The 15,957-nt window shown below is 38.3% G+C and overlaps 1 protein-coding gene across 1 annotated transcript in view; it reads right to left on the reverse strand.

Moving 5' to 3' along the window:
• Nucleotides 1-15,957, reverse strand: part of LOC132117001 (potassium/sodium hyperpolarization-activated cyclic nucleotide-gated channel 1-like) — a 98,746-nt gene that overhangs the window by 25,084 nt on the left and 57,705 nt on the right. Inside the window, exon 4 of the mRNA XM_059525983.1 lies at nt 10,098-10,316. Within this exon, the coding sequence (XP_059381966.1) occupies nt 10,098-10,316 (219 nt within the window). The remainder of the gene's footprint in view (nt 1-10,097; nt 10,317-15,957) is intronic.

The raw sequence follows: 15,957 nt of genomic DNA on the forward strand, positions 1-15,957 counted from the left end.
TCCTCTCCTCTCCTCTCCTCTCCTCTCCTCTCCTCTCCTCTCCTGCCACCTTATTCTTTTTCTTGTCACATTCATATTGTTCATTTTCAAACTGTGATCTTTCAGTTTCACATTTCCATCACTTTCATCTTTCAGTCTTCCTTCCTTCATTCCATTTCCCCTTCCTGTTGTGCTTTTCCTTTTCCTCACTTTTTCTTTTTTAGATTATTTCCATTTACTGTCCAGTTTTCTTTTTTCCTGTCCCTTTCATTCCAGTTCCCTTCATCTTTTCTTTCTTTCTTTCTTTCTTTCTTTCTTTCTTTCTTTCTTTCTTTCTTTCTTTCTTTCTTTCTTTCCTCATTTTACCTTTCCTATTCTGTTCTATTCCTTTTCCTAAGGTTTTCCTCTCCTTTTCACTACCTTTTTTATTTTCTATTTACTTTCCTCTTCTTTCTTTCCTTTTTATTACCTTTCACTATCTGTTGGTTTCTTTTCTTTGTGTTAATACTAGGCTCGTTCAGATTTTTCCTCTCCACTACGTCTTGTGCGAAAACACAGAAAGCTAATCCATGTTCAGGTTTATTATCAGCGTGCGAACAGAAATGCTTTGGCAAGATTAGGTTTGTTTATCACCACTCTCTCTTTTTTCCATTTCTTCTCGCAGAAGCGGTCATCACATTCAAGTTGTGCTGGGCTCTGGCAGGGTTATATTAGATGTCAGAAACAATCCGCCCAGCCTGTCTGCATCTCTCCAGCGTCTCAGGTGCTTGTGGCTGCCCCTCAAAGTGAAGCGATAACACAGCTACCCAAAAAGTGCTTTGTTCCACCAAATTGCAAAGTCACCTGGTTAGGGAGGATAGCCTGTGGTGCTTGTGCGCGGCGAATGATAATACAGATCTCCCAATTTGCTACGAGGGAAGATGAGAATAGGCAAGATGATTTGAGGTCAAAATGTTTTTTGTATTAACATTTTATATATATATATATATATATATATAGAGAGAGAGAGAGAGAGAGAGAGAGAGAGAGAGAGAGAGAGAGAGAATATATTGAATGTATTTAGCAATAATAAAATATTTCTGTTGCATAAAAATCCATGTTAAGAGTTATTTATTTAATATAATGCGCAATATAAATGTCCTTATTTAGCATTCTCCTCACATCATGATCATACAATTAAAACAACCTTTCCTTTTTCGCACAGCAACAACAAATTTTAGACGCTTTTCTATTTTTTCAAGGAAAACATTGAGAACATCAATGCTGTGAATTATCACCTACGTCAACACTGTCAGTCATGACCAAAGTCACAAGATATATCTCACACAAACTGACATATAAAAGGCTGTTGATGTGGCAGTCTGATTTGAGTTTCAATCTCGGGGGCACTGAAGAATCTGACAAGCGGCAATCATAAGGAAGGACAAAAAAACAGGTGTGCACCTGGCTTTAGATGTCTTGTAGCATCCAACAAACAATCCACTTGTTTAAGCTTTGCAATCAATCACACAACAACATGTATTCGTAAAGCATTACAAAACAGGACTGCTGTTCTGTCCAGGGATTCTAGCTGTTTATGCCGTTTTGAAGAAGATCCTCGTTTCACTCTCCTGCTGTGGAATGCTCTGTAAATGCCAGGAAAAATGGCTGTGTTTATACCTAAACTGCTATCAGAAGTGACATCAGGTGAATAAGGTGAACATTGACCTCACATCAGAGAAACTTCTCCTTGAAGCGCTCTCCTGCCGATCTTCTTTGATCTTGCACTTTGAAAGAACTCTCTGCTCAGCACACAAGCACATGCCGTGGATGCTCTCTGGGTCTGATCTCATCCATGTGCCGGTTTGATCTGCTGATCATAAGAGATCTGCTATTGCAAAGCCACAGATGAGTGGACTGATGAGAGATAAGGACGCTGGTGCATGGTTATCTTCCATTAATTGGCTTTCTTTTGCTTTTCTTTGCAAATGGAACAGCAGATAGGATCGGCAATGAGTCAGACAGTGCAAGAGCTGAGACAGAAAATAAATATTTAAGATCTCTCATAAAACCAGTGATTACAGCTATACTGGTTTATAATTATACTATTATAAGTATTATTAGGGGCCAAAAATTCAAAGTTTAGTTTTTTCGCTATTTTCAATTTTTCAAAAAAAACCTACTTTTTCAAACTCGTCCTAGACGGTTAGTCTTAGTTAGTCCACAAAAAATGTGGTCAGGAGATATGAAAAATGCATATTTTTGCATATAACTTCTGAATGGTTTGGCCAAAAATCACACAACTGGTCTCTTTAGATTCAGTGAGTCATGTTGAGTCGAATGGTATCCAGATTTCCCGTGTCGGTCATTTTTAATTATGTTTTATTTTTTGAACGCATTATCGTATCGCTACAAAAATTACAAAAATATTCGGCTCCATGCTCTGAAGGTACTCAAAAAGTTTGGTGGCAGAGCCACCTTGTGGTCAAGAGTTATAATGAAATATCAAAAAAATGCTAATAACTTTTGAATAGATTAGACTATTGAATTGAAAATGGTCTCCCTATATTCTTTGGGTCATGCCGAGAACATCGATACCAATTATGCCAAAATTGGCCATACTTCCTGATCAATCATTGGTCCGATTTTCACCAAAATCTAGTGAGATAATCTAGAGACTGTGCTGACAAAATGTTATGGATTTTGTGTCGATAGACAAATCCGTTTTCGCATACTACAGCAACGAATTTGAGGCATGATGCTAAAATGGCACTTGTAGTTGTAGCTCTGCAATGCTTTGGCATATTGACATCAAACTTAGTGTGTGTCAATGTCAGTCACACAGAACACACCATATCAATTTGATAACAGCGCCACCTATTGGTCACACTTGATAAGCCAATAAATCATGCTACGAGAGGTTGTATTTATGATTTTTTCGCCATTTCGATTACAATCATCCTAAAATTGCTGTAATTGCTCATTGTTGCATTTGGTGTGATGCTCCATGTCAAGCTTAGCCCCTCAATTTGCCGGTGGAGTGCTTGGCCCCGTAGTTGCTGCTTGCAGCTATATTTATTATTATTATTATTACTACTACTACTACTATTAACAAAATTAATATTGTTGCTGCTTTCTAATTTCTCAATTTATTTAATATGGTACTGTCACGTTTATGAACTTGTTTCCTTATTTGGTCATCTTCCTTTTCTTGTTTTAGTTAATTGATTGATCCTCACCTGTCTCCTGTTCCCTCATTACCTTCTGTGTGTATAAATACCCGTTCTATTCAGTTCCTCCTCCTCCGTGATTGTTTATCATTGTTGATGTCGTTGTTGAATGTATGCTAAATTTTATCTTGTTAATATAGTCTGTACCTCCTTCATCATCAGTAAACTCCTTATTTGTTCCAGATCCTCTTCTCTCCCTTTGTTTTACGTTTAGCACTACCTATCTGTAACAGAATCACGGACCTAAACAGTATAGTTAATTTAACGGCGTTTTTTCTTTCATTTATTTTTTGCTTTTTTTTTTTTCCTCCTCTCCCGGAATGGCCATCCCAGCAGTCCATCTCCTGTGCCTGGAGCAACTGGACCGTTCGCTGGAAGACCATACCAGGGACTTTCTCGATCTGGCATGCCTTACCCACTTCCCCGACCGCTCGCTCTCAAACTTCTACTACACCGACCTGAGCGAGCGGAGTAAGGCACGCCTACCAGCGAACGGTCCCCGAGAGGATTTCGCCGCTTTTGTGGAGTGGGTGCTGGAGAAGAATTGATCTGCATGGACTATTAGCAACATCCGCCCTGGTCCCTACCTCCAGCCCCACTCCCGACCCAGAGACCAGCCAGCCACCATCAAGCCACATGGAGCCAGAGCCCAGCGCGACTGACCAGGTGTGTGAGCCGGCAACACTGTGCATCATGGGAGTCCTCGTGGAGATCGAGGGCGTGGAGGAAAGCCCTGCCCACACTCCTGCGACTGAGGGTGAGCTGTATCCGGTCTCGGGAAATATGGAGCAACTTATGGATCTAATGGACTGGTCTATGGAGGTAATCCCTAATCTTCCTGTTTCTCCGCTGGTTCTGTCCAGCCCTGATCCCCCTGTGTACCCTCTCAGTCTCCCACTCCTACCTACCTCCTCCGGTTCTGCCCAGCCATGAATTTTCTGTTTCTCCACTGGTTCCGTCCAGCCCTGAATTTTCTGTTTCTCCGCTGGTTCCGCCCAGCCCTGAATTTTCTGTTTCTCCGCTGGTTCCGTCCAGCTATGAATTTTCTGTTTCTCCGCTGGTTCTGCCCAGCCCTGAATTTTCTGTTTCTCCGCTGGTTCCGCCCAGCCCTGAGTTTTCTGTTTTTCCGCTGGTTCCGTCCAGCCCTGAATTTTCTGTTTCTCCGCTGGTTCCGTCCAGCCCTGAATTTTCTGTTTCTCCGCTGGTTCCGTCCAGCCCTGAATTTTCTGTTTCTCCGCTGGTTCCGCCCAGCTATGAATTTTCTGTCTCTCCGCTGGTTCTGTCCAGCTCTGAATTTCTGTCTCTCTGCTGGTTCCGCCCCGCTCTGAATTTCCTGTGTCTCCACTGGTTCCGCCCAGCTCTGAATTTTCTGTGTCCCTGCTGGTTCCGCCCAGCTCTGAATTTCCTGTGTCTCCGCTGGTTCCGCCCAGCTCTGAAATTTCTGTGTCTCCTGTATTCCCTCCCAGCCTCCCTCTCCCACCTCCTCCTAAACCTGCCAGGCCCTCTACTCCACTTCCGCTGGTTCTGTCCAGCCCTGATCCTCCTGTGTTTCCTCCCAGCCTTCCTCTCTCTCCTCCTCCTAGACCAGCCCGTTCATCGACCTCATCTCCGCTGGTGCCAGTCAGTCCCGCAGCTCACCCTCAGTCCGCGCCATCTGGGCGCGATGGTTCGCCGCTGAACTGCCAGGCTCCAGCTCCGCCTTGGCGTGTTAAGGCCCTGTCTCCGCCTCCAGCCTCCAAGCCCTGGATTCCTCCTCGGTCCTTCGACCCAGCGGCTCCGCCTTGGCTCTTAGCTCCCTTGTCTCCACCGTGGCCTGGCATCCCACCTGCTCCACCGGGCTCCCTCGTCCCTCCGGCTCCACCTTGGTCAGTCGTCGACCATCCGCCACCTCGGGACTCCTCTCCTCTGGTTCCACCTCGTCACTCCATCCCTCCGGCTCTGTCAGGCTCCTCCTTCCCTCCGGTTTCACCTCCATCCTCGGTCGCTCCGGCTCCACAGCGCTCTCCCAGGACCCCGCCTCCGCCTTGGTCGGCTGAGCCTTCTGCTCCACCTAGGCCCTCCGGATCCTCGATGTCACCCTGGCTCTGCGGCTGTGCTGCTCCATCTTGGGCTCCTCACCCACCGGTGCAGTCTCCGCCTGTCGGCCCCCTGGTGTCGTCGGCCCCTTCACCATGGCTCCTCCCGCCGTCGACTCCACCATGGATCTCCGTCCTGGCTGGTCTCTGGTGGACCATCTGGCTCCTCCTGCTCCGGGCTCCTCCCTGGCTCCTCCCTCCATCCACTCCGCCCTGGTCCCTACCTCCATGCTCCCTCGTCACCTGCTCCTGGCCTCCAGAACCCCCACCCTCCCTCCGCTGGTATTCCTCTTGCGGTGCGAGGACGCACCGTTCCGGGAGGGGGCGAACTGTCACGTTTATGAACTTGTTTCCTTATTTCGTCATCTTCCTTTTCTTGTTTTAGTTAATTGATTGATCCTCACCTGTCTCCTGTTCCCTCATTACCTTCTGTGTGTATAAATACCCTCGTCCGTGATTGTTTATCGTTGTTGATGTCGTTGTTGAATGTATGCTAAATGTTATCTTGTTAATATAGTCTGTACCTCCTTCATCATCAGTAAACTCCTTATTTGTTCCAGATCCTCTTCTCTCCCTTTGTTTTACATTTAGCACTACCTCATCTGTAACAGGTACGGTAATTATTATTATAAAAATATGGCAATTATAATTTCTATTAATGCATTTATTAATAATTTTGTAACATGATAACAATGTATTTTAATAATAATACAAAATATTATTATTATTATTATTAAAATTAAAATTACAATCTCCAGACAGAGTTAAACTTTTATAAAGTTACAATATTATGTTAGGTTATTATAATTTATAATTTAATATTATATAGTAATTATTATTATAAAATATGCACACAAATATATTAATAATAATAACAGCAATAACAATAATAAGTATTAGTAATAAATTGTAATTTAAATTGTAATAAATTATTATTAGAACTGTTATATATATATATATATATATATATATATATATATATATATATATATATATATATATATATATATATATATATATATATATATATAATATTGTAGTTCAATACAATATTGTATTTTCTGTATTTTAATAATAATATCATCATCAACAACATTTATTATTAATACTATTTTTTATTAAGTTTGGCCGAACTGTAAAGAAGTGAAAATAAATTAGCAAAACAATAATGATAATAATAAATCTAAGACTGTGAGAGTTCTTTTTGATATTTTAGCTGGAGTGCTTTAATTACCATGCAGAGCTTTAGCTGTCAAATAGCTTGCTCTATAAAAGGCTAGTTAAGCTATTAAGCAGCCTGGTTGGGACATCAGCACACCAGTATCCAAATAAGACATACTGCATGCTATTGGTCAGCGATGCTGTTCTTCTTGGCAGTGTAGGCCAGTGGCATTGGCTTTGTCATTTGACCTCCGCTGTTTATATATAGTGACCACTGAAAGGCCCGTTCAGTATGAATGCCATTTGCAGATCTCTGGGCAGGGGAGCCATATCTAATATCCATTTGCAATGGAGCCAGATTTTAATTGGCATTATGGCAGGATGAAACCACAGCGTTGACATTGCGATCCTAAATGGAAGAGGAACGTGTGTCTCGTTTGTGTCGAACACTACACGGCCACCGCAAGGTCAAAAAATCATATTTAAATTGGAGATAAGAGTCCATGCTGGGACAGGTGGAGAGATGTAAATTCACCAAAGCCCTCTGTCTGTTTCAGACCACTGTGTCATTGTCACGATGAAGGTGACACCGGCTACTTGCGCAACTCAGATAAGCCTGTGCACGGCGGCCATGACAGGGAAATTGATGGTACGCATGAGCCATGGATGTGTGCAGCACCCTGTTATCCAAAGTCAAGGAATCTCATTAGCTTGGAAATCTCACACTTTGTTCTGCTAAAGGGTTTCAGCTAAATGGGTTTGCCAATCAAGAAGATGTAAGGGCCGACTGTAATGAGAAATTGCAACTTTATGAATGCAAGTAAACTCCTAGATGGTATCTTAAAACCCTGTAACAGCATCACACGTGAGCTACACTGAAAATATCTCTGGATTATGTTTGGATCATATTTCGGAATGTGTACTGTAAATGCTACTACAATAAATTTAGAGGATGCTGACATTTAATTGGTTGTTTATCAGATATTTTATTTCCTAAGGCAGCCTAGTGCACTTGATAAAGAAATCCCAACTTTATTTATTTATTTTTTTGGAATTCATAAGTTTATGCGTATGCATTAAATTTATTTTGTCAACAAATAGCAATTGTATGTAAAACAAATTTTGCACCGGGGTTGCTCATAACTGTTTCATAACTGTCAGTTGTCAGTGTTTCATTTAAGCTTTGTCTCCGGTCATAGGAGAAATAGAAATTGAAACAAAAGAGAAATTATTTGATATACAGTTAGATTTAAAATATTAAAGCTACAATACCAAATATTTGGGGTATTTTTAATGTGTTTGAAAGTCTCTTACCAAGGCTTCATTTATTTAGTGAATACAGTGAGATACAGAAAACTCAGAAATATTAAGTATGAGTTGAAATAACTCTTTTATATTTAAAAATATTTTTCAATGTAATTTATTTCTGTGATGTAATGCTGAATTTTCAGCATCATTTGTCCAGTCTTCAGTGTCACATGATCCTTCAAAAATAATTCTAATATGCTGATTTGCTTCTAAAAACATTTCTTATTATTGAAGGTGTTAATATTTTAGCATGTAATTGAAATTTATAATTTTTTATATTTTATAATTAATGAACATGACGCATCATTAAATTAAATTAAATTAAATTAAATTAAATTAAATTAAATTAAATTAAATTAAATTAAATTAAATTAAATTAAATTAAATTAAATTAAAAAATGACCCAAACTTTTGAACAATATGTATGTGGAAAGTAAAGGTAGCTCAAATCTCGGTCCTTGAAGAATTTAATGAAAATTGTGTATATTTTGATCACTTAGAAACCTCTGCAAAAGTCTTCATTTGTTCACTAACTCATGATTTCAGAACTTATCTTAGAGATATTGTTAAGCTATCTTTAACACATTTAGAAGTGGGCTCTTTTTCTAAAGGAACACCTGAGAAACCTAAGAAAAATCTACATTTTCTCTCTATTGAACATCTTGTTCACCATTTGTGATATTTCTTTACTAAGTGTGTATTCAAACTATTTACTGGTGGTACACGATCAGAAAAAAAGCACTTTTAAATCTTTTAACTGGGTCAGTACCTTTTAAAATGTACAGATTAATAGTAGACATGGTGCAAATATTTTATATATATTATATATTTTAGAGGATACTGCCCCGTGATAAGCTTACTAAAAGGTACAATCTTTTTCTGACAGTGTTGTGTATGTTTTCTTTTTCATTCAGTCTGTGCCAGCTCCCTGGAGCACAATCCCATTTTCTCTGTTTCAATCGTGTCTTTCCACTTATCCACTGTAATAGCATTAAATGGAGATCCTGATGGCTCATGTTGGCATGACGTTGTGTGTGTGTTGTGACGTTAACCCAGCTCACTGAGGTCAGGTTTGCTACCCAACCGAAGGCCACATGATATAAACCCCCCTTCTCTAATGGGACAAAGCAGCTCTGGCTCCCCTTACGCATGCTTTGGCCCGGAGAGAGACTTTTTGTCGTTCACTTGGAATAAATCCTCTTTGAAAGCACAGGGATATAATGATCCACTAACAGTACAACAAGCCCTCAAAGACAAGACCAATCTGTCCTCTCATGGTTTCTCAGGAAGGAAGTGGCATGCTGTTTAGAGGAAGTGAAATCGATACACAGTGGCATCTCTGAGTTGATGACTTAAGTATCAAAATCCTCGATTGAGCTTAGTAATGAACTACACAACTGAGGTCAGAGAACTGCAGGAATGTGTCAAGCAGAGACAGCATTGGTTCAGAAACCTGTGCAGGTGAGAATTACACACGCAGATGGAAGATGTGTCTCTGCTGCTATTGCTATATGTTGTTTACAAGTGTGAGTGACAATACAATATGAGAAAATACAGAGCAGAATGTGTGGGAGAAACTACAAATGTGAAGTTTGTTTACTATTGAACTTATGCTAGACTTTAAAAACTAGAATTGATTAAAAATGATCATAATATTAATAATAATAATAATAATAAAGATGTTATAGTAAAAAATAATGCTTTAATATTTATTATTATTTATTAACACAATTAAAACAACATGAATCAAATGTTAATAAGTCATTCATATTCTTGGTTACTACTATTATTATTGTTATTATTATTATTTATCCCTAGATCTTAAATAATCAAATAATGGAATTAATATTTTTTATAACAATGAGAATTTAATATTAATAGTAAGTCATATTCTTGCTTATTAAAAAAATATGGATGCCTATTAATAATTATCAATAAAATAATTGTGAAATATCATTTTCGATTATTGTTATATCAATTATTAATTTCTGTTTGTAATACACAGTTGCAATCATACTACCGGTAAATGGCTCATTTTGGTCATACCGCTCATCCAAACATATCCAATAACTTTAGCCCTGTAGATGTAGATAAACCTGTACATGTTGTCTGAAGCATGCGACCCATGTAGCAGAGGTAGAGTTTCTTTGACGTGAGATCAATATTGATGTCATTCTTGAATGATTGATGAGCAATGAGCTTATAATGTGATACATGATGATGACACACAGATTACTACACTGTTGAGATATTGTACCATCACATGCACGTCCAGCAAAGGCAAGGTGGTGTAAATATCAAAATAACATGTGAATACCTGCAAACAAAGCAGCCAGGTGAATGAAACCAATGAGGCTGCACTTACCTTCTCCTGGTACTGTCGTCGAGATGAGTCCAGAGACTGGATGAGGGCTGTGGCGTGACCCACGAACATGGCGTAACAGGTGGCGCCCACAATCATGCTTAGCATGGTGATCCAAAGGTCCGACATGCTGACGGGCGCTCTGGCTCCGTACCCGATGCACAACATGTGACTCATGGCCTTAAATAGGGCGTAAGAGTACTGCTTTCCCCAGGAGTCATTCTAAGAGAGCAATAGAGACAGAGATGAGAAGATGACACAGAAAGAAAGAGTCAGCAATAGAAAAGCAGGTGGAGTGAATTAAACATGTACGCTTGCAGGCAAAATATTCAGTGTATCAGTGAGTCTGAATACAGCGTCCTGCCAACTTGACCTTCATGCATGGCAAACTATCTCTCTCCATGCTTCTTCACTGTATTCTCTGTATTCTATTGTCTGTATTTCTACATCTCTGTATTTCCTCCTGTATTTCTATTGTATTTCCTATTTTCTTTTCTTTTTTGTAATCCAACTGTCCAAGTATATTTATTTTCTTTTCTTTTCTTTTCTCAGATTTTTCTTTGTCCAGTGAACTTTTACATGGTTAAAGTTATTTGCATCACTATTTTGCCTTAGAACTAAACAACAAACGACCAATATTATGTATATATATTTTAGAAATGTATATAGTTTTATGTATTATTAATTGTATTATGATTATGTAATTTATCTCTCTCTTTCTCTCTTTTTCTAATATTTATTCATTTATATTTATTTGTATATGTGTTGATGATTTCTAAATGGGTGTATGTTGTATTGTTGTATTTTGTATTTGTGTTGGAAAAAATGAATTAATAGTAACAGTAAATAGTATATATTAATATTAAATTACACAATTGTATTTTTTTTACATTATATATATATATATATATTAAATTAAATTAAATGTATGCATTTAGCAGATGCTTTTATCCAAAACGACTTACAGTTCATACAGGCTATCAATTTTTACCTATCATATATATATATATATATGATAGGTAAAAATTGATAGCCTGTATGAACTGTAAGTATATACATATACATATATACATATATATAAGTATTATTTTACTTTTTTTGAAGATTTTTTTATTATACAAATAATTTTTTCACCTTTTTTTGTTTCTTTGAGAAAATACTCCATCTCTACACCATCTTTTTAGTCTCTGTGTCATTTGCAGTAGGGTGCTAAAAGAAGTGATGGCTTTGGTGTCTGCTAATCAACTTAGATTACTTCCATTAGCTGCCTTCAGTTGATGTACGGCTCTGCGGATCCCTCATGCTGAACGAGAAAAGAGGAAGGACACTTTCAGTCCTCTCACAGGCTATTAGCGCAGCTGATTTTAATGGAGAACTGTGCGAATAGAAAGAGACAAACTATACTGCAGATGTACTGCAGCGTGTCTGACCCTACTCACAATCAATACATCAGCTCATGAAAACAAGGCTGAAACTTTCTGAGCAGTTTTTGTTGATACTGTTATTTGCAGACTTTTTTAAAAAAAATTTTTTTAATATTATATTATATTATATTATATTATATTATATTATATTATATTATATTATATTATATTATATTATATTATATTATATTATATTATATTATATTATATTATATTCAAATAATAGTATAATAAAAAAATAGTCTTAGTTATTTAGAAAAATAGGATTAGTTATTTCTATGTTGAAAGCACAATCTTTTAAGACTTGAAATATAATGTGGTTTAATACTTTTTTTTCCTTTTTTTTTGTTTTATAAAAATAAGCTATTTCTTCTTTCATTTGCTTGTAAAATCAGATGAATTTTCTTCTCTGACTTATTTTATACCCAGAAGCTATTTTCAGTTTGCTCTGTCACTCCTCAATTTCAGCATTACTCACAGACATTAGTTAACTGAGAACACGCACTAAAACAAGACCCATATGACTTCCGATGGCCTCAGCTCCTCGTGTTTATGTGAAGCTTGCTGGAGGGATGTGAGGATGTGACAATGTTCATGTTCATGGATGGAGTCTGGAATGGAATTGCTGACTGTTTGAATCTCTTCCTGCTCATTTTGAAGAGGAAAAAGTGCTGAGGAAGCTGATAAATGATCGTTGAAGCTGTTCTTAAACCTGCGTAGCGCTGCCTGCCAACCCACAGGGCTATTAAACGCTAGCCAGGATGCTAGTATCACACACGCTAGTTGAGTTTGTGCGCCTGTCAGAATAACTTCAGGAAAGTGCTCCTGATGTGCTCGCTTTCTCTCTCTATGATTGTATTAACAGCAATACTGAGTCACCTATTACTGCCAAATCGAATCTCTATGCTGATTGCATGATTGCAAAAATGCATCATATTAGATATTCCCTATAGCAATCTATGCTGAAATGACATCAAGAATTATGCTGTCATTGCACATCATACTATGTTTGCTGAAAAAATAAATGTCAGTGGTTGCCAGGGCCAGTATTTTGTTAACATATTTTGTGTTGTGATATGTGGTTGTTTAGGTGTTCTGAGTGGTAGCTAGGGCATTGCTAGGGCCTTTCAAGGTGATTTGTTTTCTGGATGGTTGCTACAGAATTTCTACGGGGTTCTGAGTGGTTGCTTGAGTGTTGCTAAGTGGTTGATATAGTTTTCTGGGTGGTAGCTACAGAACTGCTCAGGAAACTAGGGTTGCAAAGGGGCAGAAAATTACCAGTTAATTTCCAGAAACAAAATTTTCCGGGAATGTACCAGAAATTTTCCGCCCCTTTGCAACCCTACTGTATTTCTGAGTGGTTGGCATTGTTAGGTGGTTGATACAGTTTTCTGAGTGGTAGATACAAACTTTCCTGGGAGTTCTGGGACGGGTTGCAAAGGGGAAGAAAACTACCAGTACATTTTCTGAAACATTCCAAATTTGTCATAAAAAAAAATAAAAAAAATGCTGAATTTTTTTTTCAGAATTTTACCATATATTTTCTGCAACTTTGCAACCATAGTTCTGAGTGGGTGGCATTGCTACAGTGTTGCAATGGGGTTGCTATTGTGTTCTGAGTGGTTGTTAGGCTGTTGCTAGGTCATTGATAGGGATTTATGGCTAGTTGCTATAGCATTGCTATGGTGTTCCCATGTTGTTGGTAGGTTGTTCTGGGTAGAACTTTTAGGGTGCTGTTATGAGGTTGCTAGGGTGTTCTGATGGATTGCTAGGGTGTTTTGGGTGCATAATTGCATGGGTGTTGCAATGTGGTTTCTAAAGTGTTATGAGTGGTAGGGTGTTGATAAGGTTTTCTGGTTGGGTTCTTATTATCCCAAGTCAAAACCAAGTTTTATTCTGATCCGGTCCTTAGATATGGTTCAGGTTTTGAGTCTATGTGAGATTTTCATTGTTTTGTTGTCCACCAGGGAAAAACAAATTGCAAGTCAAATCAGGTGTTTACAAGCTGGAAAGTTTGTTTTAGCTATTCATTGAGTAAAATTACCCGTGTTATGTAAATAGCATGTCATGCTTAGTGTCAACTGCAAATATTTAAATTATTAAACCTTTCTGGGAAGAGAATTTGGTTTGTAAATGTGCGTTTATGTGTGTAAAACCCAAAGGATCTTCTTCTGTAGTTTCTGATGACCAGATGTCAAGAGAAGGGATCCGTCCCAGTCAGACTCACTCCAGAAACACCTACAATCTCTCATCCTCTGCACTCAGACACTGTTTTAACTAACACTTCATACCAGCGTATTTGATAGCTGTGGGTCCTTAAGTGGTCTGCAGATGATTAGAAGAGCCCACTTGGGAAATGTGTTGATTGGCTGATAATCTGTGTGTATGTTACAGTGTTACAGTAGGTGTCATACCCAGACAGGACCACGTAGAGCATCGTAGAGGGAGACGGTATACAAAAGCAACTACACACCAGGTGTTTATGTATGCCTATGTATTGCTTGGGTCATAAAGCTCAACTAATCCGTATAATAGCCTTAGATATCCACGAGCACACACATAAGTTATCCAACATAAATCGCTAAAACTTGTAAACATGCATGGCTTTGTACATATACAGTACACAATGTTGGGAAGCTACTTCAAACTATTTCAGAATTTAAAGTTGTTGGCAACAGTCTATATATTAGTAAATCATAGTTTAGCTTATAGCAATTTACTGACATGACGTAGCTAACTGCATTAGCTTTTTACAAATATTATATTAAGGGGGCACTCAGAACGATAAAGAAATAAGGCATGAGAGGCAGTGTGTTACCATAAAATTCAATTTTATTTCAAAGTAAAATAGTTAGCCTAGTAATAGCTAAGCTAATGGTTCTGTTATGTTAAGCTAGTTGCTCCAGCACTGTTGACACATACACTTTTCCTTTCACAAATTTGTGCTATTCTTTGTGTGGAAACTTCTGTCACCTGTTCAACAATGAAAATCAAAATGACGTCGCAAACCTGTGAAGTTCTTTCTCCAGCGTATCAGAGCCGTAACCCTCGTGTGACTGTGAACGTGTGGCCGCTCTCCTCACCCTGGTGTGACTCTCTCAGAAGTGACCAGACATGCAGTAATTGAAATTCAATCCAATTCCACCATTCCAGCTAATCACACGCTACGTTACCGGCCCCAGTGTGTCAGAAAAGGGTAATCAGGAGCTCGAATAAACCACCTCCACCTGAAGAGACATTTGCATCTGAGCATGCAGTACGCTCTTACCCTTTTTTATCTTCTGATTTCTGGTTTCTCCATCTATCTATCTCCTTCTACCTTTTAAACCAATCTGTTTTTCTTCTTCCTTCACCTTTCCTCTTTTCTCCCAAATGTAATTCTCCAGATGGATGTCAGCTGAGCTATCTAAAGTGACATGTCAGATAAAACAAAAGGCCAAGCAAACGTCTCAACAGGCCTCTTGAGAATTAAAAGCAATCTTTTACTGGCTCCCAAAAAGATCCCTGTTTTATCCCTTACATCTGGTAATTAATTACTATAACAAGGAGACTTTGTTAAATAAAAGTGTGAGCTATTGATTCGGCAGAATCTCAGGAGACAAAGCAAAACTGAAGGAAATCAAAAGGACCAATGCCCGTTACACACAGTTTAAGCTTTATCAACATTATCAGAGGTGGTCGATTACCACAGAAAACAGTTTTGACTAGTATCTCATGTAAATTTACACAATTTCAAAACACAAACCTGTAAATTATAACCAGGTATGTTGTTTGAAATTTTGTAAATTTTGGTCAAAGCATTTTTTGGTGGTTGACAAAACTGTTTTGTGTGGTAACTGAAAAACATACTATTGATAGAACTTAACATAAATCAATTTAAAATCGTTTTTAACAAATCAAATCGCGTTTCCGTTTCTGTAATCCAGTCAGGGAGTTGCGAAACTCTTAAAAAGGGTTTAAACATCATGATTAAGACAAAAGATTTCCAAACATCTTGCCCTGCATATTCTGGTACCCCCTTTGTTCCTTGAGTATATGACAAAAAGACAAAGCTACTGTACGTTTTCCCATTTGTTTGGGACTATTTACTTTTCATAAACCTGAGAGAATTAAGGATTTCTTACTCCTCCTTTTTGCATTGTTATCTACTCTCATAATCTCTCACAAAATGACTCCTCGTTATGATCGTCTCTTTATGATTGCCTTGGGAAATGCAGTCTTTTGCTTATAATGGAGATACTGTGCAGTATACACTGATTACAGCCTATTAGTTTTTACCAGCCTATTATTTAAGTAGTATGTGAAACAAAGTAGTATTCATTGATAAATGATTGACAGTAGTATGCTATACCTGAAATAAAAGCAGTATTTTTTTTGCATTTCCTGGTTTGCGTAAAAACCTCTCAGCAGTCCAATCAAATAATGAGTCAAAATGGTAA

This window comes from Carassius carassius, chromosome 36, assembly GCF_963082965.1.
Source record: "Carassius carassius chromosome 36, fCarCar2.1, whole genome shotgun sequence".
Taxonomy (NCBI): domain Eukaryota; kingdom Metazoa; phylum Chordata; class Actinopteri; order Cypriniformes; family Cyprinidae; genus Carassius; species Carassius carassius.